The sequence below is a fragment of the Erythranthe guttata genome, chromosome 14 (assembly GCF_056151865.1).
Source record: "Erythranthe guttata isolate IM_541 chromosome 14, IM_541, whole genome shotgun sequence".
Classification (NCBI taxonomy): domain Eukaryota; kingdom Viridiplantae; phylum Streptophyta; class Magnoliopsida; order Lamiales; family Phrymaceae; genus Erythranthe; species Erythranthe guttata.
Window position 1 is genome coordinate 14,264,173 of NC_142546.1, and position 20,642 is coordinate 14,284,814.

The window sequence follows — 20,642 nt, forward strand, 5'->3', positions numbered from 1 at the left end:
AATATAAAAACGTGGAATGCGTGGCACCTATGTGCGAGACTGTCGTCGAAATGATGGATATCCAAGCTGGTCCATCCGAATCATCTGCTGAATAGGTCGAGGAAGTTCCGCTGTTGTGAAGGTACGAGCCAACTCGGTCTGACACCCCAAGTTAGCTAATGCATCAGCTACTTTATTGCCCTCCCGGTAGATATGTGTAATCCTGTACTCCAAAGTAGAAAGAGAGTTCCGGATCGCCGTGAGAGAACTCTGAAGACTCCAATGACCTTGGTCCGTGTGCGAAAGAAGTCGAACAGCGACATAATCATGTATATGTGGGCTTAGCGGTTTTATTATTATTTTTGTTGTTATTATTTGGAGAAAGTTTTTTTATTTTATTATTAGATTTTTTTTTTTAGTTTTTTTTTTTTTTTTGTAATGAAGGAACCCGCAACCAACTATATAGGTGCACTCGGTAAATCTATACTCTCGTATAACAGCTTGCAAACTATACGAGATACGTAAACTACACTAGGCTGAACCATATATGACAAGCTCGACCTAATGACCGTTGACAGGGGGATTCGATAGGAAATAGAACCAATAATCTAATACTCTCTCCGTCCCAATTTAAATGACGTTTTGGGTTGTGGCACACATATTAAGAAAATCAATAAATGTGTATAGATTATAGTGAAAAGCATAGGAAAATACTAATATATCCTTGACATTAATTATTTTACAACTAACTAATTAGGAGTGATAAAGGGTAAAATTGAAAATAATGCAATTAATGATGCATTGAAAATCTAAAATGACAAATAATTTGGGACAAAAAAAAACTCTCTAAAAAGACATATAATATGGGACAGAGATAGTAATATCTTCATAGCTAGTTAACTTCTACAATTAATTAGTAGATATGTCAAATTCGGTAGACTTAATTAATTACTTTTGACTTACATGTTACATTCAAGACCTATATATATATATATATATATATATATATATATATATATATATATATATATATATATATATATATATATATATATTAATCCCATGTTAAACAAAAAAGGTTAAATTTTTTTTTAATTAAAACAAAAAATTATTTAAACTCTTCCAATATATAAGGAAGATTAATGAACGGTAAGAAGAGGGACACCCTCTTATTCGGTGAACCATAAAAACAAGAGCAATAAAATATATAAAAGTAAATTACAACTAGCTCCCTCACATAAAGATTATTTAAAAAAAAAACTCTTTATTTTGTGCAATTACACCCCATATAAAAGGGTGTTAATGTAAAAAATCTACAAATTTCAGAAGCAAATGTAATTATGAAAAAATAAAGGGGTTTTTTCGTAAATATACTTTACCTCGTAATTTATCCTATATATAATTATAGCACCAAACATTTCTCCATATTTTGTTCTTTCTCCAACTGGTAATTCATCCAACAGTTATCTTCACCCCCTCCCACATTTTTCTTCTTTTCCTTTCTCTCTCTACATTCTAGAGAGAGAGAAAATGTTGCCGTATCGAACCCTAGAAGAAGCATCGGTTTCTATCGGAAGAAACCTGTCGTTCTTGGAGACGTTGTGGTTCGAATACTCTGCCGAGAAATCGGATTACTTTCTTTATTGCCATAACACGATTTTCTTGTTTATATTCTACACGATTCTGCCGTTGCCGTACGTGGTTATCGAGCTTTTACGTTCGAAGAAGATCGACGGTTTCAAGATTCAGCCCAACATGAAGAACTCTTTGTCGGATATGTTGGATTGTTACAGAAAAGTTGTGATCACCTTTGTTCTTGCTGTTGGCCCTCTCCAAATCTTTTCTTACCCAGTCATTAAGGTAATAATTATCATAATATATATATATATATATATATATATATATATATATATATATATATATATATATAATATGTGTGTGTGTGTGTTTTCATTTTTGCATGTTTATTAGAAACCCTAAAGAAATTGTATTTGATATATATATATATATATCTTCTGGTTCTGATTAATTGACAGGACGGTCATTATTTTTTTTTTTTTTTTTTATGTTTTAGTAATAAAAAAAATTATATTTCTTCTGTTTTTTTTTTAATATTTAGATTTCGTTTTTGCATGTTTCTTGGAATTATCCTAAATAAATTGTATTAATTGGCATCTTTTGGATCATTTAAAAAAAATGAAAAAAATCATTGTGTGCATTCATGTAAAATTGTGGGATTTTTTATTTTTTATTTTCCATAAATATTTATGATTTATGTTTTTTTGTTGGATTCTTGGAATATTTTAACTGCCAATTTATTATATAATTCTCCGCGATTCCGTTTCGTTGCAAAAGAATTTCGTATAAATTGAAATACGGAATTAAATACTAACTCCGTTTCGTCGCAAATTATAGAAATCAATAATAATTGATATATATGTTAATTTCTGCAGATGATTGGTATAAGAACAAGTTTGCCACTACCATCAACCTCAGAAGTTTTATTACAGCTCTTCGCGTACTTTCTCGTCGAAGATTACGCTAACTACTGGTTACACAGAATGCTCCACAACAAATGGGGCTACGAAAATATTCACCGAGTCCACCACGAGTACACCGCTCCGATCGGATTCGCAGCACCTTACGCACATTGGGCCGAGATTATAATACTCGGTTTAGCCTCGTTTCTTGGCCCGTTAATTGCTCCGGGCCATATGGTCACTTTCTGGCTCTGGATGATTGTTAGGCAAATGGAAGCCGTTGAAACTCATAGTGGGTACGTACGTACAAAAAATCTCGTATTTATTTATTGGGTAAATTACAACCACCACCCCTGAGGTATTGTCAAATTACGAAACCCTCCCTCTTGTTTGTGTAATTACAACCACCCATTTAACTATAAATCTTCTTACACGTCCACCATTGAGGTTTCAAATTTAGTGGAATCTTCTAGATTATATGGAATATTCTCAATTTTGGACTATTTTTTATCCCATTCGAGCTCCAAATTTTGAAGCTAGATGATCATAAGATGTGCATCAGAAACTGTATTTTTGCACAAAACGAGTACAAACTAGAGAACATTCCACGAAATCTAGATGATTATATTGAATTTTACACCATAAGGGTAGAGACGTAAAAAGATTCATAGTTGAGGGGATATATGTAATTATCCAAACATGATTGGTTTTTTCATAATTTGGCCATACCTCAGGGGTGGTTGTAATTTACTCTTATTTATTTTTTTTCAAAAAGAAAGTTAGATGGATTTATTAAATAGATTAATTAATATTGGTATTTAGGTATGATTTTCCATGGAGTCCTTTGAAGTATATTCCATTTTATGGAGGAGCACATTTTCATGATTACCATCACTTTGTTGGAGGGAAAAGCCAAAGCAATTTTGCATCAGTATTTACATACTGTGATTATATCTATGGAACCAACAAGGTTTAATTTGTCGATTCTATCGTATTATTTTATTATCGTCCTATTTTACGCATCTCTCGTTTCTTCATCGTTTTTTTTCCTCGTGCAGGGATACTTGTACAAGAAGGAATTCGAAAAGGTAAATTAATTGTGCACGTGGTTTTATTGTGATGCCAAACCTTGAAACAGAGGAATCTTGATTTTTTTCGATTTCTAGATTTTTTTTTAGGAAATGGATTCGTAATTGATTTTTTTTTTTTTTTTTCAATTTGTATGTTGAGTTTTTGCAGGCAAGGGAAAAACTCAAGGAAAAATGAGGAATGTATGTTTGCAGAGGTTTTTTTTTTCTTTTTCTTTTTCCATTTTTACAACCGAAAGATGATGTAATATTGTAATGTTAGTTATATTACAAAAACAAGAATAATTAAGTCAAATGAATGCATATATATATATATATATATATATATATATATATATATATGTATATATATGCATGCTTAATTCCACTTTGCACCCTTGATAAATAGCATTTTGACATTTTTGCACCCTCGAAACAAATTAGTAGCACTTTTCACCCTAGAAACACAATAAATGATGCATAGAGCACCCGAAATGAATTTTTAAAGCTAATAAAGGTAATTTAATAATTTTAGTGGTAATATGGGAAATGATTAGAATAATTTTATATAATCAATTGCAGTATAACCCCTAAAGTAGAATAAGCTGAATTTTGGGAAATAACTAAAAGTAGCTTATAAGCTTATTATCCAAACATTTTAAAAATTAATTCTAAAAGATAAGATGTTACAGCTTATCAACTCTTTAAATAGTTTGTCAAACGCAAGAGCTTATCAGTTGAGATTTAATGACAGTTATATTTTAGGAAGTTTGAGTTTCGAGGACAATATCTTTCCCGCTCACTTAAAGGTCAAATATGTCATATCAAACAATATATTACCCGATTGCATAAATTGAGCCATATTTATAAGGATAATAGATAATATTCAAAATAAAAAATAAAAAATAAAAAAATAATAATGAATGAAACATGACTTTCGTTTCACGTTACCTCAATGATTAAATTAGGGTTTATTAAATATGATTGGTTATTTGATTTACAAAGATTTGCAGAAAAAATACAAGACGATGGGAAACTATATCTCTATGAAACCAGCAGCAGATAATGGTATGATAATTTTCATTTCTTGTGTGTGTATACATGTGTTTGTGTGTGCACATGTGTGTGTGTGTGTGTGTGTGTGAATTTATTTGAATCTATATATTAGGGTTAGAGGTTGCCACAATGGAAACAAGAAAGGCACCACCTGCACATTTTCTGACGAAGATCGAATCTTTCTCCTCTTTTGGCACGTGCGGGATCGACAAATTCGAAACGAATGAATTTAAGGCCGGAGAATACAAATGGTGTGTGTATTTCATTTTGTTATATCTTTGTTGTAACGAAAAGAATTGCAACCAAAAAATGTTTATGAAAAAGTGATAGATACGATGAAATTGAATTTGTACAGGAGACTAATAATCTATTGCAACGAAAACGATAGCGACTATGTATCCGTAAACTTGGCTATGGCGGACACAAGTTGTCTTTCCGCGAACGAGGAAGTCAATGTTGTCTTCAGCATCTTTCTTCTTAATCAAATTTCGGGCAATTATCTTTCTTCAACGGGTATTCTTTTGATTTCTCGGTTTATTTAAACGGCTAATTAAGGAGTGATAATAATTTATTACAACACAAAAAAACACACTGATTGATTGAGACAGGAAGAACAAGACGTTTCATAGGAATAAAGTCGGAATGGGGTTTTGCGAAATTTATCTCTAGGGATTTTCTATTAGATTCGTCAAACGGATACCTAGTCAACGACAACTGTGTGTTCGGCGCTGAGGTTTTTGTCCTTAAAAGAGAAGCAGTCGTCGAATGTGTGTCTTTGACAAGCGTTCGTGATTGGACGATTTCAAGCTTCTCTAAAATCAGATATATTTGGCATTCTGAAGAATTCATTGCTCAAGGGCAAAAATGGTACCTTTTTGTTATGTGTTTATTGCATTTATGCCCCTGTATTATATTCAATTGCTAAAAACTTCCCACGAGGGTGCCGTATGCAATAAACCTCTCTATTTTCTTTTTAATTAGGGTAAATTACAACCACCCCTTATGTATGGTCAAATTACGAAAACCCCCCTCGTGTTTGGGTAATTACAACCACCCCTCAACTATAAATCTTCTTACACGTCCACCCTTGCGGTTTCAAATTTAGTGGAATCTTCTACATTATATGGTATATTATCAATTTTCGGACCCATTTTATCCCATACGAGCTCCACATTTTGAAGTTAGATGATCATAAGATATGTTTTTTGACTTGTATATATATCAGATCGTGGTGCAGCAAAAACTATATTTGTGCACAAAACGAGTACAAACTAGAGAACATTCGACGGAATCTAGATGATTATGTTAAATTTGACACCATAAGGGTGGAGATGTAAGAAGATTCATAGTTGAGGGGTAGATGTAATTATCCAAACATGAGGGGTTTATTCATAATTTGACCATACCTCAGGGGGTTGTTGTAATTTACCCTTTTAATAATTGGAAATATATAATTGTTCCGAACTAGATTTTTTTGACATGATTTCTGTCGATAAATTTTAGGAGAGTCGTAGTTTACCCGAGAGGAGACACTAATGCGGTTAAACGAGGCGTCTCCATCTATTTGTGCTATCTCGGTTCTGAAATAGTGCAACTACGTAATTATACTATATGGATCGAAAACCAGGTTTCTGATAATCACAAGAAACGAAACTGTACGTTATTACATTACAGCATCAATATTTGGTTAATTACACACATTTTTTTAAACCTCTCTCGCGAAATACTTACGTTATTTTTTCTCGCAGCTGCTGATAGGGTGTTTACGAAAACCGATTGTGATTGGGGATGGGCTTCATTCATCGAGGTTGCAACTATTAATGATCCTAAAAATGGATTCATTGTCGACGATTCTTGTCGTCTACATGTTGAAATCTCTTGTGCCAAAGTTGTTGGACAATAATCATGTAATATTAGTTGCACAAAGTAGAGATTTTTCAGTTATACTGCTGTGCTTTTTTTTGTTTTCCTTCTTTACTTTAGGTAGCGAGGATTGATAGTTTTACTAGCAAATATTTCTAGTTAAAGCCTCTTTCGATCTTGATATTTTGACGTATGCATCGACTAATGAAGACGATTGTATTGAATGATAAAATTTAGGGTAGATTTGTAAGAAACCTACAAAATTTCAGGGGTGGATGTAATTATGAAAAAACTAGGAGGTTTTCATAAATTTCTTACATCCACCCCTTACAAAAGGGTGTTAATGTAAGAAATCTACAAATTTCAGGAGTTGATGCAATTATGAAAAAATGAGGGGGTTTTCATAAATTTCTTACATCCACACCTTACAAAAGGGTGTTATTGTAAGAAACCTACAAATTTTAGGGGTGGATGCAATTATGAAAAAACGAGGGGGGTTTCATAAATTTCTTACATTCACCCCTTACAAAAGGGTGTTAATGTAAGAAATCTACAAATTTTAGGGGTGGATGTAATTATGAAAAAATGAGGGGGTTTTCATAAATTTCTTAAATCCACTTACAAGGGTGTTAATGTAAGAAATCTAGAAATTTCAGGGGTGGATGTAATTATGGAAAAATGAGTGGAGTTTTCGTAAATAGACCTTACCTCAGGGGGTGCGAGTCGTAATTTACCCTAAATTTAAAACAAGTGCAGGCTTGAAGGCTTATTCTTTGAGAATTTCTTCGTGGAATCTGAGCACTCTAAATTAATTGAAACCTCGAAAAGATCGACTAGTCAACGATATTTTTCATTGAGTACACTAATTATGTTCAATAATGAATTTATGATTTATAGATTTTAAATCGGTATATCAAATTTTCAAACAAATTCATTCGAGAAATTACAATTTACAAGTACTGAAACATCTTTGTATGTCAGTGCCTGTAGTTTCGCAACGTATAAACAAATCAAACTTTAAAGAGTAAATCATAAAATTTCGTCAGCTGCCCAGCATGTTTTATCTAGTCGGTTATTTTTCAAACTGACGATGGATATATAGCAAAAATGATTAAGCTATAAAAATTTAGAACAATAAGACCAACCTGCAGAGGTGTGTGACGAAATTATATTGTATGGACATCGTCAATTGAGGAGCTCTTTTTCGGACAAGAGCTTAAGTTTCTGTGGAGCATGAGACGACAAGCAAATAATTACTATATCGCCATCGTTTCAAAATCAAGAAAACAGAACATTCGGTGCGAAAGAACTTTTCGTTTTTTTCAAAAACCATGGGATGCATGCATGAAGAGTAACAAGTTGTGTATGTTTCGTTTCAGAATCAGGAAATCCTTATTCAATATATTATTCTACAGATTCCTATATATATATACACATATACATATAATGCGAATAATGTGATCTTAATTACCGTAATGTATTGAGGTGGATCATCGATACTTGTTGTACCGAGAACTACTTCCCTCCCTAGTTTTGCTGTAAGCTTATGACAAACCCTAAGCTGAGAACGAACAATACACCGAAAAACGACCGTTTCAAAAAATCCCATGTAAAATAAACTACTTGCTTAAAAAGAAACACAACTATAAATTTAAAAATTTACCTCAGATCTAGTTGCCCCTCCGATTATGAAAACGAATATTCGCTGCCCCATCTTCTTGCTATTTCTCGAAACTGAATCACTGAAAAAAAAAAAGAGGGAACTTATAAATATTTCTCATACTTATTATAATGGGCCAATATTTTCTTGATTCAGAGAAAGAAGGCCAGGTGGCTACCTTGAATATCCATCGTCGGAGGAGCCAGATTTCGCCCATGTGGCAGTTCGTCTTGATCTCATTGAATGTGGACCATGTGAGGCTCCACTATTATTCATTTGGTTCCCATTACTTGAAGGACTAGGATTATTCATGCACTGGTACTCGTCTTTCGGCAATTCTCCTTTGCTCAACTTTTCGATCAACTCCTGAAAAAATAAACCAAGTTATTATTATATGTGTATTCAAACTCGAGAAAACATCAAACATATGCATTTTGATCTTAAATCAAACCTCTATCATTGGATAAAACCGAAATAGTGCCCACGTCTTTTCTTCTCCTGATCGATCCTTCCTTAGTTTATGCTTACTCTGATAATTAAGCAAACAAAATTAGTGACTTTCATGTCTAAAGTTAGCCTCGTGCTACGATTACGCGTATGAATATAGCGAGTCTATTAATATATGGGTAAATTACAACCGCCCCCTGAGCTAAGGTCTATTTACGAAAAAACCCCTCATTTTTTCATAATTACATCCACCCCACAATTTGTAGAAATCTTAAATTAACCCCCTTTTGCAGGGCGTGTATGTAAAGAATTTACAAACTGCAGGGGCTGGATGTAATTTCTCAAAAAGAAGGGTTTTTTTGTAATTACACTTTACCTTGGGGAGGTGGTTGCAATTTACCCATTAATATAAATTACCTTTGCTGAATCAAACTTCAGCGAAAATGCACCTTTTGAAGTCTTTCCAGTATCGGATCCCGCAATCAGTTTCATATTTTTCACAGCTTTCGTGTCCGCATGTGGTAACTTTGCCAACTGAAGAAGCATAAAAAAAAATAACCATATGAAAATTTAGCCTTCAGTCTGCAATTGAATTTCTTGGTTTAATTTGGCCGAGATTTTAATGCAGAATAATCATCTCTAAATAGCGGCGGATTGTTGCATTTCCGTAAAAATACGAGGCATCAGAAATTGGAAAGTGAACAAATACGCACGTATGGATAAAGAATAAGTACAAAATTTATAAAAAACGTATAGAAAAAAACATATGCATTCAAGTATGCGAGCATGTGTACCTGCATGAGTTGTGATGCTTTGTCATCCTCAAAATTTTCCGGAAAGATACTAGCGTAAATCATCATAAGCCGCAGTTTATTTTCATTCATTACATCCTGTAGGATAAATAAATAATTACCATGATATATCATAAGTTCATAACCGAGCATGTAACTCCTGGCGGTGTATCGGAGTATAGCTATAAAGATAATACCTGCTTCATTCTCAAGAAATTCATAACTTCCTTCGTTCCTGCATCGCCAAATACAAGGTCCTGCTCAAGTTGACCGAGTTCTCGAAGATCCATATCTCTAATTATTTTATTAAGTTTTCCAGCAATCTGATTGAAGGAGAGAGAGAATCAGCATTTTGCAAGTTTATATGAAGCAAATACAATTTTGTTTTCGTAAATCAATCACATTTTTCATGTTTCATTGGTCCTCCCCTAAATAAAATTGATATACAGTTAAACCTCTATAAATTAATACAGTCGGGACTGACAAAATTCTATTAATTTAGCGAAATATTAAATTATCGAGCTAATAATTTAGTATGTTTTTACCGACTCGGGACTGTAAGAAATTATTATTTAAACGAGGTTATTAATTTATCGAGGTTCTATTGTATCAGAAGGAAAATTAGAACCCTATCCAACATTTCATTACGTAAAATAACTATCATCATCAGCAATTTAGAATCAAGGTTACACGATAGTTAGTGAAACGAAATTCATTGAACAATTAGTAGAGACAACCTCAACATGGATAGACAATTTCTCCATCTGTTCGCTGTATTGCGGCAAGGCTTGAACCATTTTCTGAAGGTCGTGTGTAGAAAGCTCACCACCGTTCCTACATAGAGGTAGAGACTCGAAAATCGGAAATTGGTTACGAGGGCAAGATTAGTCAAATAAAAAACTTTTTTTTTTGTTTTCTCGAACCTCTGCTGCAATTGAGCAGCTTTGTTTTTCGAAACAAAATTTGTCATCTTGTCGTGCAACCGTTCACTAGCCTGAAAATTTTGAGGTGAGAAAAATGGCACCGACATGAAATCGAGCAAACTACAAAAGGGGAAATTCAGTGCGTGATTAAACAAACACCTCTGCTATGTGAGTGTGACGGAGCTCGAGCCAAATAGGATCGTGATCTTCCAAAAGGACTTCCTTTTTTTCGGGCGGACCACCTGATTTTCTGGGAACCTAATCCTTTATACGTCATCAGAAGATTCCTCATACGCAATTATTGGCATGCAAAAAGAAAAAAAAAGTATTTGGGCACGGAATTTACCTCGTACACATATTTATTGCCGTCCAGATTAAGCAGATCATGACACATAGCATCATAGGTCCATTCATGAATGATTGGAGCAATCTAAAGCAACAACTTCATAATTAGTCAGAGAGAGAGAGAGAGAGAGAGAGAGAGAGAGAGAGAGAGAGAGAGAGAGAGAGAGAGAGAGAGAGAGAGAGAGAGAGAGAGAGAGAGAGAGAGAGAGTAAACTTATGACACCTGGTCAACTGATCGGTCCACTATAAGTAATTCGCACGTCTCTGTTTGGGGAAAGTTGGGAACAGATGATTTGTACGTTGTAATGCAGTTCCAAACTGCTGCAGCTAGCTTGGTAGGAACTAAATCACGAACAGTAGTCATCGTGTCACCATCAAGATTGACTGCTCTATACCGCACGAAAGGAAATTCCTGAAGTGGGAAATTATATGAAAACGTTGACTAAACATTGATAACAAATGAATTCGATCCAATTACATATTTTACCTCATCGGGGGGGGGGGGGGGGGGGGGGTCAACAGAGATAATCTTCCAAATACAAGAAAATATTTAAGAATTCCATGGTGCCACCCACTATCTTTATGTTAGATAAATATTGACAAAAGACAAACTTGCGATAACCGAAATGATAAACAAAAACAAGAAGACATCAGATAGTCAACTGAGATTATCTTTTGGTACCTTAAGTGAAGCGAAAACAGTAGCGATTCGTGTGGCCATTACATTCAAGCAAGCATCAGATTTTCGAGAATTTTCAGCATCATCACCAAATAGTTCCTCGAGTGCTCTTTCATGATCAGTTATGAACCCCTGTAAATAAAATTGCTACACTGATGCCATTTCCAGCACACTAAAGACAGCACCATATACATATACTACTAGCAGATAAAGATGCAAACTTATTTGAGCTACGCTATAGTGCAACTTGGATTTTATCTTTTTTCCACGCTGCAAGTTGCATGATCAAGACGTAAGCACCAAAGTGAATTATCAGTTACCTGATTGTCTATCGTGACGTACTCCAAATTCATCTGAAATTTGCCAAAAGGTTTCGAAATAAATTATTTAACTATATATTAATATGTTCAATTTATTACTGCAAAAATGAGCAACTTCTAACCTCTCTTAATGCCCCAATGCGCGGTAAAACACTAGTATCTCTCTTTATGCGAGCAATAAGGTCTTTCGATATAGGTGCACTGAAGTAAACATATGCTCTGCATCCACACGAACACCAAGAGAAGAAGACATCCTGCAGTCAGACTCGGTACAGCAGATAGGCAAGACATTAATTCAAGTATAGAAAGAGTCCTTTAACATACTTCCTGTATAAAGGTTCTCTTCCCGACATGTCAGACAAGAACAACACGACGCTGAAAAGGAAGCAGAGATTAACAGTCAGTCCTGTATCATCTTAAGTAATTCTGAATGAGATTTCAATCAGATAATAGATAAAATGGCAATAACTGCTAAAACTATACTAAAACATCCGTTAATATAGAAATGTTTGAGGAATGGGTTTCGAATAACTTATAGTAAGAAAAAAATTCAAAATTATGGGTTGATTTGAACAAATATGACCTGCTTTTTAATTTGTACATACTGACTGAAAAACTGAAGACAACGATAAACATACTTCTCTTTCGAAGGTTGAATAAAATATATGGCATCCATTGAAGTTAAAGGTTGTCTTCTTCTGTAAAGGTCTTCAACCACTGAGAAACCGAGAAAAGAAAAACGATAAGAACAGATATCTATTTGAAAAGAGACATAAGATCAGATTACTATTGGTTAAAATGAAAGTTAACAGATATTTTTTATGACCGCAATCGTAGAAATGCTTACACGAAACTCCTTGGTCTGTGATATCTGACATTTTGCATGAGTTCGACATCACTTTTAGAGTAACTTTATCCATGATAAGTACCTGCCGACCAAAACTAGGTAGCTAAGAAGAGTATATTGTAACAACTAAAGCGCCATAAAAGAACAGAGGAAACAATGAAAAACTAAGTGCAATTACAAGAATAAAGAGCTCCGTTTCATATGCAAGCCTGTTTGGGAGGTTTAGCGTATCCAATAAGTACTTACGATACACGAACCCAAAGTATGCTAACAGATTAAATATGTCAAGTCTTATCTTATAATCAGATCATATAATAAAACATGAACCCCCTAATTCTAAATTTGACTGAAAATGTTCACAAATCCCTAGAAGCAAAACTATCTCCGTTTGCTTGTTTCCAGATAATTCTATCAGTTTATCTTCAAGCTCGATATAAACTAATAAACCACTACTTCTGAACATAGAGCAATAAAAATTCTATTATTAGCTCAATGAGGACTACCTTAATCAAACAAATCAAGTTAATATTCTACGCCTTCATTCTCCAAGTCCAATTTTACGGTTTCAAAAAAGAACGCCGAGTCTTGATAAGCAAAATTATTCAGCATTTTGAAGTGTGAATCAAGACAACAGATAATCAAATCTAACTAGATTGGTAAATAATCGAACAATCTTCTCTGCAGAGACAGAGTTATTGAGCATAGTACAGCCTAATAGCAATGTGTAGCAAGATATATACCTTCCACGATGATCTCGAATCTCCTGATTTGGGTGTTTGAAGCATTTCATATAACAATCCTATAAGAAAATATTTACCGGAAAAAATCAATCCGAAATACTAATTCAAAATCTCAAGCTAACAAAATGTTGTTCAATCGTAAACCCTATTCCAAATCACCTTCCAATAATAACACAGAGAGAGGGGTTTTAGAGTGATAGAGAGGGGGGTTTGAGAGAGAGAGCGCTTACGATCGCGGCTGACATGGCGCAAAGTTTTGTACTCTCCGCCGTGGGAGGAGTTATCGGAATCGGAAAACGACATGGCCGGCAGTTAATTTTCCGGTGCCGGCAATGAATGATCAGCAGCTTGCTTTCCGAAATTCAGTCTGCTAGAGAGAGAAGAGAGTTGACCATGGTAAAACAAATTCAAGGGAAGTATGCCCGTTATGTTATATGCAGCTATTTTTATTATTTCACTTTCTTCCCCAATATTTTCCCTTATTTACTTACGCCCCTTTTATTATTATTTTTAGTGTAAATTACAATCACCCCTAAGGTATGGTCAAATTACGAAACCACCCCTAAACTATGAATTTTCTTACACATCCACCCTTATGGTGTCAAAATCAATAAAATTTTCTTGATTCCGTGGAATGTTCTCTAGTTTGTACTCGTTTTGTGTAAAAATGCAGTTTCTGATGCATCACAATCTGATATTTACAAACAAAAAACACATCTTATTATCTCATTTTGCTTCAAAATGTAGAATTCGAATGGGATAAAACAGGTACACAATTAAAAATATTCTATAAAATCTAGAAGATTCCACCAAATTTAACATCGCAAAGGTAAATGTATAAGAAGATTTATAATTGATGGGATTGGTTTTAATTACCCAAACATGAGGAGTTTTTTTAATTTAACTATACCTCATGGATGCTAGTAATTTACCATAATGTTAATTATCCATTCGTTTTTTTTTTAAATCTACTTAATACTTATAATTTGGAATAAATTGAGTACTTTATTTCAATATGACATGATAGTGGATATATATATATATTAATATATATAAATATATAATATTAAATTGAGTTGGACTCATTCAAATGAAAGGTAAAACGAAGTCAATAGCTATTCTCATAATAAAACTATGGAAACAAAGTAGTGACAGGTTCACCACTCTTGTCATTTATCTTGTTTTATTTTTTCTCTCCCTCTCTTAAATAATGTGAAATAAATTGAAGGAAATTAAACCAATTATTAATAAAAATGATGTGCATGAATGCCATCCATGATGTTGCCACGTGGCATGCAACAACATCTTCAAATGTCTATGATGGATAGGGTACGGGTATGGCCTATGGGGCATGGGTTGACTTGTGGCATCGGCCGCCAACATGTTGTATTGACAAGCTCTAGAAAAAAGTTGTACTGGCATTAACATAATTAATGCCTATAAACTTTATCATATAAATTATACAAAACAAATAAATATTATGATAAATTACTGCCATCCCTAAGATAAAGTTAAATTACGTAAAAAAAAATTCATGTTTTGGTAATTGGAACTACTCTCTTCAATTATGAATTTGCTTACACGTTGTTACGTAGTAATTTGAGCAAGAAAACATAGTTTGGGAATTAAGAAAGAATCGAGAGATGTGAATTAAGAGAATTAGAATTAGAAAAAGAAGTATAAAAGATAGAATAAGAATCGAGGAGATAAATTAAAAGACAAGAGAATATTGATTTCAATAATTTTGCATATCCCTTTACTTTGCCAATTACCATGTATTTATAATACTACAAATAACTACCACACCACTAACCCATTAATTAACCAAATTACCCTACTAATTAGCCCACTAACTAAAATGTTTGTATAATGATTTATGCACAAATAGAAAATAATTATATTTGACTGGCTCGTTCGGTTATCTATATTGGATTAGATTGGATTACATGAGATTCGATTAACTCCCTACTGACTAATTAATTATTTAGCTAGTAGCATGTACGGTTTCTTAGATTAGATTTTCTATTAAATTTGTTAAAATTAGTTATTACATATGAATTGTCTATAAAACCACTTAGTTTACAATAATAAAACGTAATTTTAAGGATACAATTCTATTTTTCCTTTTTAGTCACCCCCTATTAAATTAATCTCAATGGGAGGGGTGCTACTAATTTAATGAAATAGTAGCATTTAATAGCGGGCTTTGAATTTAGTAGCGGGATTGAAAAAGTCTGAATCTTACCAACCGGACATGCTATTAGCCCCTACTATTTAGTCAGTAGAACCTTATAGCGGTAACCAAACGAGCCATAATTCTATTAAATCTCCCACTAACTTACTAATCTAACTAACTATTTCACTAATTAAATTATGCCCGTATCACAAGCCTATCCTTATGATATCAAAATTAACAAAATCTTCTAGATGTCGTGGAATGTTCTCTAGTTTGTACTCGTTTTGAGCAAAACTGCAGTTTATGTTGCACCACAATCTAAGAGACACATCTTATGATAATGTTATTTCAAAATGTGGAGCTCGAAGGAGTTAAAACGAGTACAAATTGGAGAATATTTCACTTAATCTAGAATATTCTACTAAATTCGACATCACCAGGGTAGACATATAAAAATATTTATATTGAGAGAGTGATTGTAATTACTCAATCATGAAGTGACTTTCGAAATTTAATATTACTTTATAGAGGCCGTAATAAGGGGAAGTTGAAATGGGCCTGTGGACAGCTGGGCTTTTAAGCGGAGTAATTAATGTTGGACTAATTGACAATTACCAAAAGAAAAAAGGAAAATAAAGTCAACAACAAAGTCATACAGGAAGAAGTCAACAACAAAGTATCTTCCCTTTGTTATTATTATTTTTATAATTTTTTTAATCCATGAAGTTTTATAATCCAGCCGACTATTGAGCATAAATTATTCATCTGCATAATTGGTAAAATATTGTTAATTCTTTAATGTTTTTTTTCCTAATTAATTTTGGGTTTTTTATTTGTTATTATTTGATCGTTAATAATTGGTATTGATTTTCCTGAAATTTTTAAGATAGATGTCAATGTCATACGTCGAGTTCCGGGCCATGCCCTACGAGTACGAATACAATTTCTGTATCAAAGAAGAACTACTTCCCGCATTGATTTTCTTGATTTTTTTTTATTCAATACATAAAATAAAACGAAAAACCGACAATGAAATACGTATAATGTATGTATCAAGAAAATGTCACATTTGAACAATATCTTTTGTTGCATATTGCTATTGGATAGATGGGTTGTTATAATCTTTAAATCATTGTTTCTATTTGGACTAATCAATATATAATCATGTGTGTGTGTGTTTTATATATATATATATATATATATATATATATATATATATATATATATATATATATATATATATATATATATATTGATGATGCTAATTACTTAGATCACCTGGGGTAGTGTAGAAAACGAACTGGGAGAGCAAAGCGGATCAGTAGCTTGACAACTTGATGATCCTGAGGTACCTGCGATCATAGAACACGTGAACTAGGCCGGGGGTTGATCCGGCGGAAACCCCTCCGACGCTCAAGTCAGACGTGCTGATAGAAGAAATAGTCCAGAGAATACAGTTAATCGTATTGCTCAGTTAATAGGACGTACCTTAAGGAATGAGTTCAAACCTTTATTTATAGTTTAGTTGAGATTGTCGGGCCAAAACCTTACTTGAAGGTGATTGGGCATCGGTGATAATGGTCTTTGATATTGGGCTCGTGGCCCAGTAGGTAAAGAAATTGTAGGCCCATTGGGTTGGCCCAATTAGGCATATCATTAAGCCCCCCACTCTCGAGTCGATGCGGGGGCCATGTCGAAATGGATTCTCGATCGTGTCGAGAGTAAATTGTAGTCGCCGTTCTTTGGAATATGGCATGATGGTGTGCAAATATGCATTGGAGCATGTGTCGGAGGAGCGTGAAGGCGCGTAGCGCGACCAAGTTGTCGCGATGTAAGTTATTTGAGTCGTCGGTGTTGTCCCGCGACGATGTAGTAGCTCGGATCAAGTTATCTCCTCGTGGGAGTTGTCTCGTCGCGGGGTAATAGAGTTGATTGAGTTATCTCCTCGTGGGAGTTGTTTCGCAAATGTAGTAGCACAGAGCGAGTATTCTCCTCGTGGGAGTTGTTATTTATTGACATTGTCAATGTTTGACGCGTTGCTTGTATGTATTTACATATAGCCTTGTGCGTGATGTACTTGAGGAGGGGATCAGGCTCTCAAGATTTTTTATGGGGATCGTGCCCCTTGTTAGACCTCGTGGGTCGTAAGTCTGTTTGGACCGTGGCCAGGTTTTAATGAAGGACCCATCGAAAACAAGTAGGTAAATTTGAGTAATCAAGCTGGCCAGGCTATATAGATTCTCATAATATCTCTAAGTGTTTCTAGGGTTGTAATCGTGCTAACTTGAGCTTGCGATTATATAGTGAATTTCGGGCGAGTTGTCTCCTCATGGGAGTTGTCTCGCAGCGAAGTTGTAGGAGCATTGGATGATGCGCGACTGAGGAACGTGCGGATTGAGGTTGCTCTGAGCGAGTTGTCTCCTCGTGGGAGTTGTTTCGCAGCGAGTCTTATTATCGAGCGAGGTGGTTGTACGTGGGAGTTGCCTTGCAACGGATTTGTAGTATCGAGCGAGTTGGCTCCTCGTGGGAGTTATCTCACAACGGGTTATAAGACGGAGCGAGTGGTCTCCTCGTGGGAGTTATCTCGCTATGGTTATGAGACCCGAGGGAGTTGGCTCCTCGTGGGAGTTATCTCACAACGGGTTATAAGACGGAGCGATTGGTCTCCTCGTGGGAGTTATCTCGCTATGGTTTCGTAGACCCGAGGGAGTTGGCTCCTCGTGGGAGTTGTCTCTGTTAGAGTAGGTGACCAACAAGCCAACTTGTGGCTGTGGTCTTTCGTATTTATTATTGTAATAAACGAACCTTTATTCGTATTAATGATAAAACACCTTGGCATTCTATATCTTTGTCCCTTTGTCACAAGCATAGATATAGTCCTTACAGTTATTACAAGTACTAGTAATTGATCGTTAGGATCGTGAGATATTTACTTAAGTATTATAACTGTTAAACGTGTTCCTAGTCGAAGGGTTACGCCACTAATGAGGATATCGGCCTTTCCCATTAAGACTAGCACTTAGTGTATGTGTACTGCATCTCACCAGTAAACGGTATTGTGATATCGGCATGCATAAGTGGGTGCTCGTAAGTTGACGAGTTCACTGAACTCCCTCACCCTAGAAATCTCTAAGTGGTTCCCAATAATCGAGTAGAGATATCTATGGTATAGTTGTACACCATTAGTCCTTATGACCTAGACATCACCGTGACTTCACTAGAGGACCAGCTGTATCGTGACCTGTCCCTGAGTTCCACCGAGGACCATCCCAAGGGCCAGTGTTCGTGCAGTCCGAAATCTAGTGGGAGGTCTGTGCATTGTAGTCGGGGATTCGATCGCTAGAATAGTCTTGGATGTCCTGTGTGTTCTGAAAGTTTGTAATCATTCTAAGTCTCTGGCCAGAGCTGACTAAGTGATGATTAGAGAATTTGATTCTCTAAGTCATGCACGTAAGGATTACAACACTTGGAACGATCGCACCGTCATCGAACATATAAAGAGGTCTCGATGAACCAATGCCTCTAGTTCGATCGGGACATATGAATCGAAGGGACCGTACTGTACGTTAACTATATCTGAAGGTTCTTGCAGGCACTTCATTTGTATCTAGGGAATCATGACGCGTAGTTGCTAGACGCCAATCTTGATTCGTTGGGTGATTAAGGTGAAACGAGCTTCATCTTAATCGTAACTCGAAGGGGACGAGTTTTGACCACAAAGGGTTGTGGGCCCACGGCTAGCTTACACCTGAACCATCGAGGGTCACACTGCTCGTGCACATGAGATCTTTGAATAAACGGTCAGAGATAAAGTAGTTTATCTTTGCATGATTGGAAGTCAATATGATTGAGTCCAACATTCGTAATTTGGAATTATGAATGAGAATAAGAAAAGGAAAAGAATAGGCGAACGTATTAGTGAACTTTCTAAATCGGGAAGTTTCCAAATTTAGAAAGTGCACTGAACTAGGGTTTCCACTTTTGGAAAGTTGGAAAATGAGAGATGGCACTCGTAATGACGAGGAAGTTATAATGAATCCGAAAATGTAATCGTTGCAATTTTTCGGTCATTGAATTAAGAGAGACGAGCAAGTAAAGATACTAACGGACTTAAGCTGTTGGGCCCGGTCCAACTTAAGCCCGCTAGGGTTTTATGCAAGACATATAAATACTTGATTTATAGGTCTTGCACAACATAACACTCAAACCCTAACCCTAGCCGCTCACACACTCTCTCTCTCGGCCCTCTCTCCTCGGCCACCGCGCCGCCGTCGCCGGAGCTTCACCGGAATCGGCCATTCATTGGCCGATTGTTTCGGTATTGTTTTTCCTTCTCTTTTTCTTCCGTTTTATTCTAACATCTTCGTGTCTAGTGCCACGTTTTAGTAGATCGAAGTATACGAGGTGAAATCCGAGAGGAGGAAGATCGTAGATCGAAGAATCGAGGAGCAACGCACGAGCCGAAGCTGCACGCTGCCCCACGCGCCGCCCTGAAGCCGCGCGTATACCGCACGCGCCGCCGTGACCTCACGCGCCGCTGCTGCCGCTGCACCGCTGCTGCCCCAATTGTACGGATTGGTTTCCGTAGCAATCTCGACGTGTTAAACGCTCCTACCTCACGCGTCAAGAGGTAAATCCACGAAACCCTAGTTTCGTTTCGATTAGGTTTAGACTATGATTTCATGTTTGTTTCGTATGATTTTATGTGATTATGTGTAATCGTTTTAAATCATTGCAAGCATGTTATTTGGTTTAAACGCGAGCATGTTAATTGATTTAAATTCGGTTAAATTTATTAGCATGTATGTTGTTTTTAATTTCGCTGGAAGCGCAAAGGTACGCAATTAATTGATTTAATTTGTCGGGCATGTTCTATGTGCGTTTTAAACTCGTTTAATTCGCATAAATTTTTGTTTTCCGCTGCGTATGCGTGCCCGAAACCCAACAGTGGTATCAGAGCTCGTTGCGTAATTAATTGCGTTCGTATTTATATGCTATGATTTTATGCATGTTCGATTTATTAAAGTAGTGATTGTCGTATTATGTAATTGGGAGTTTTCGTAAGTTTAAAATATTTTTGAAATATTGTTTAGAATTTTTCCAGCTTTAAAATTGTTTAAAATTGGAAAATCGGATCTGAAATTGTTTTAAAAATGTCGGATTTTTAATTGTTCGGATCGAACCGGTCGGACCGGCCGGTTCGATGGTTGTGTGCGATTTAGTTGACCGAATCCACGTGGATTCGGGTCGGTCAGACCGGTTCTCGGTC

General features: G+C 35.4%; 2 protein-coding genes and 1 non-coding gene across 3 annotated transcripts; 2 read left to right on the plus strand and 1 right to left on the minus strand.

Annotated features, from left to right (window-relative positions):
* Window positions 1-1,398: 1,398 nt before the first annotated feature.
* On the plus strand, window positions 1,399-3,842 carry LOC148765252 (methylsterol monooxygenase 1-1-like). The gene is made up of 5 exons (XM_088813996.1): window positions 1,399-1,839; window positions 2,433-2,755; window positions 3,282-3,429; window positions 3,518-3,547; window positions 3,699-3,842. Exons 1-5 carry the CDS (start codon window positions 1,510-1,512, stop codon window positions 3,723-3,725), a joined length of 858 nt encoding a protein of 285 aa, XP_088670122.1. The 5' UTR covers window positions 1,399-1,509; the 3' UTR covers window positions 3,726-3,842.
* Window positions 3,843-4,917: 1,075 nt separating this feature from the next.
* LOC105965573 (MATH domain and coiled-coil domain-containing protein At3g58370) lies at window positions 4,918-6,677 on the plus strand. The gene is made up of 4 exons (XM_012990136.2): window positions 4,918-5,095; window positions 5,191-5,449; window positions 6,086-6,237; window positions 6,331-6,677. Exons 1-4 carry the CDS (start codon window positions 4,918-4,920, stop codon window positions 6,483-6,485), a joined length of 744 nt encoding a protein of 247 aa, XP_012845590.2. The 3' UTR covers window positions 6,486-6,677.
* A 770-nt stretch (window positions 6,678-7,447) lies between these two features.
* LOC105965596 (protein transport Sec1a) lies at window positions 7,448-13,645 on the minus strand. Its single transcript, XR_016029926.1, has 21 exons — window positions 13,428-13,645; window positions 13,198-13,256; window positions 12,458-12,539; window positions 12,249-12,327; window positions 11,935-11,985; window positions 11,733-11,829; window positions 11,611-11,643; window positions 11,294-11,422; window positions 10,835-11,023; window positions 10,613-10,696; window positions 10,426-10,524; window positions 10,267-10,337; window positions 10,081-10,177; window positions 9,541-9,666; window positions 9,347-9,442; window positions 8,970-9,086; window positions 8,557-8,634; window positions 8,284-8,471; window positions 8,109-8,187; window positions 7,917-8,006; window positions 7,448-7,669 (listed from the first exon to the last, which is right to left on the minus strand). It is a non-coding gene; the product is annotated as a protein transport Sec1a (transcript).
* Between the last annotated feature and the right edge of the window lie 6,997 nt (window positions 13,646-20,642).

Excerpts from the sequence above, each read along its gene's own strand:
- LOC148765252 (XM_088813996.1), top strand. The coding sequence starts at position 1,510 with ATGTTGCCGTATCGAACCCTAGAAGAAGCATCGGTTTCTATCGGAAGA. Across the intron at positions 2,756-3,281 it reads GCCGTTGAAACTCATAGTGG|GTATGATTTTCCATGGAGTC; the intron begins GTACGTACGTAC and ends ATTGGTATTTAG. Across the intron at positions 3,548-3,698 it reads ACAAGAAGGAATTCGAAAAG|GCAAGGGAAAAACTCAAGGA; the intron begins GTAAATTAATTG and ends GAGTTTTTGCAG.
- LOC105965573 (XM_012990136.2), top strand. The coding sequence starts at position 4,918 with ATGAAATTGAATTTGTACAGGAGACTAATAATCTATTGCAACGAAAAC. Across the intron at positions 5,096-5,190 it reads CAATTATCTTTCTTCAACGG|GAAGAACAAGACGTTTCATA; the intron begins GTATTCTTTTGA and ends TGATTGAGACAG. Across the intron at positions 6,238-6,330 it reads TAATCACAAGAAACGAAACT|CTGCTGATAGGGTGTTTACG; the intron begins GTACGTTATTAC and ends TTTTTCTCGCAG.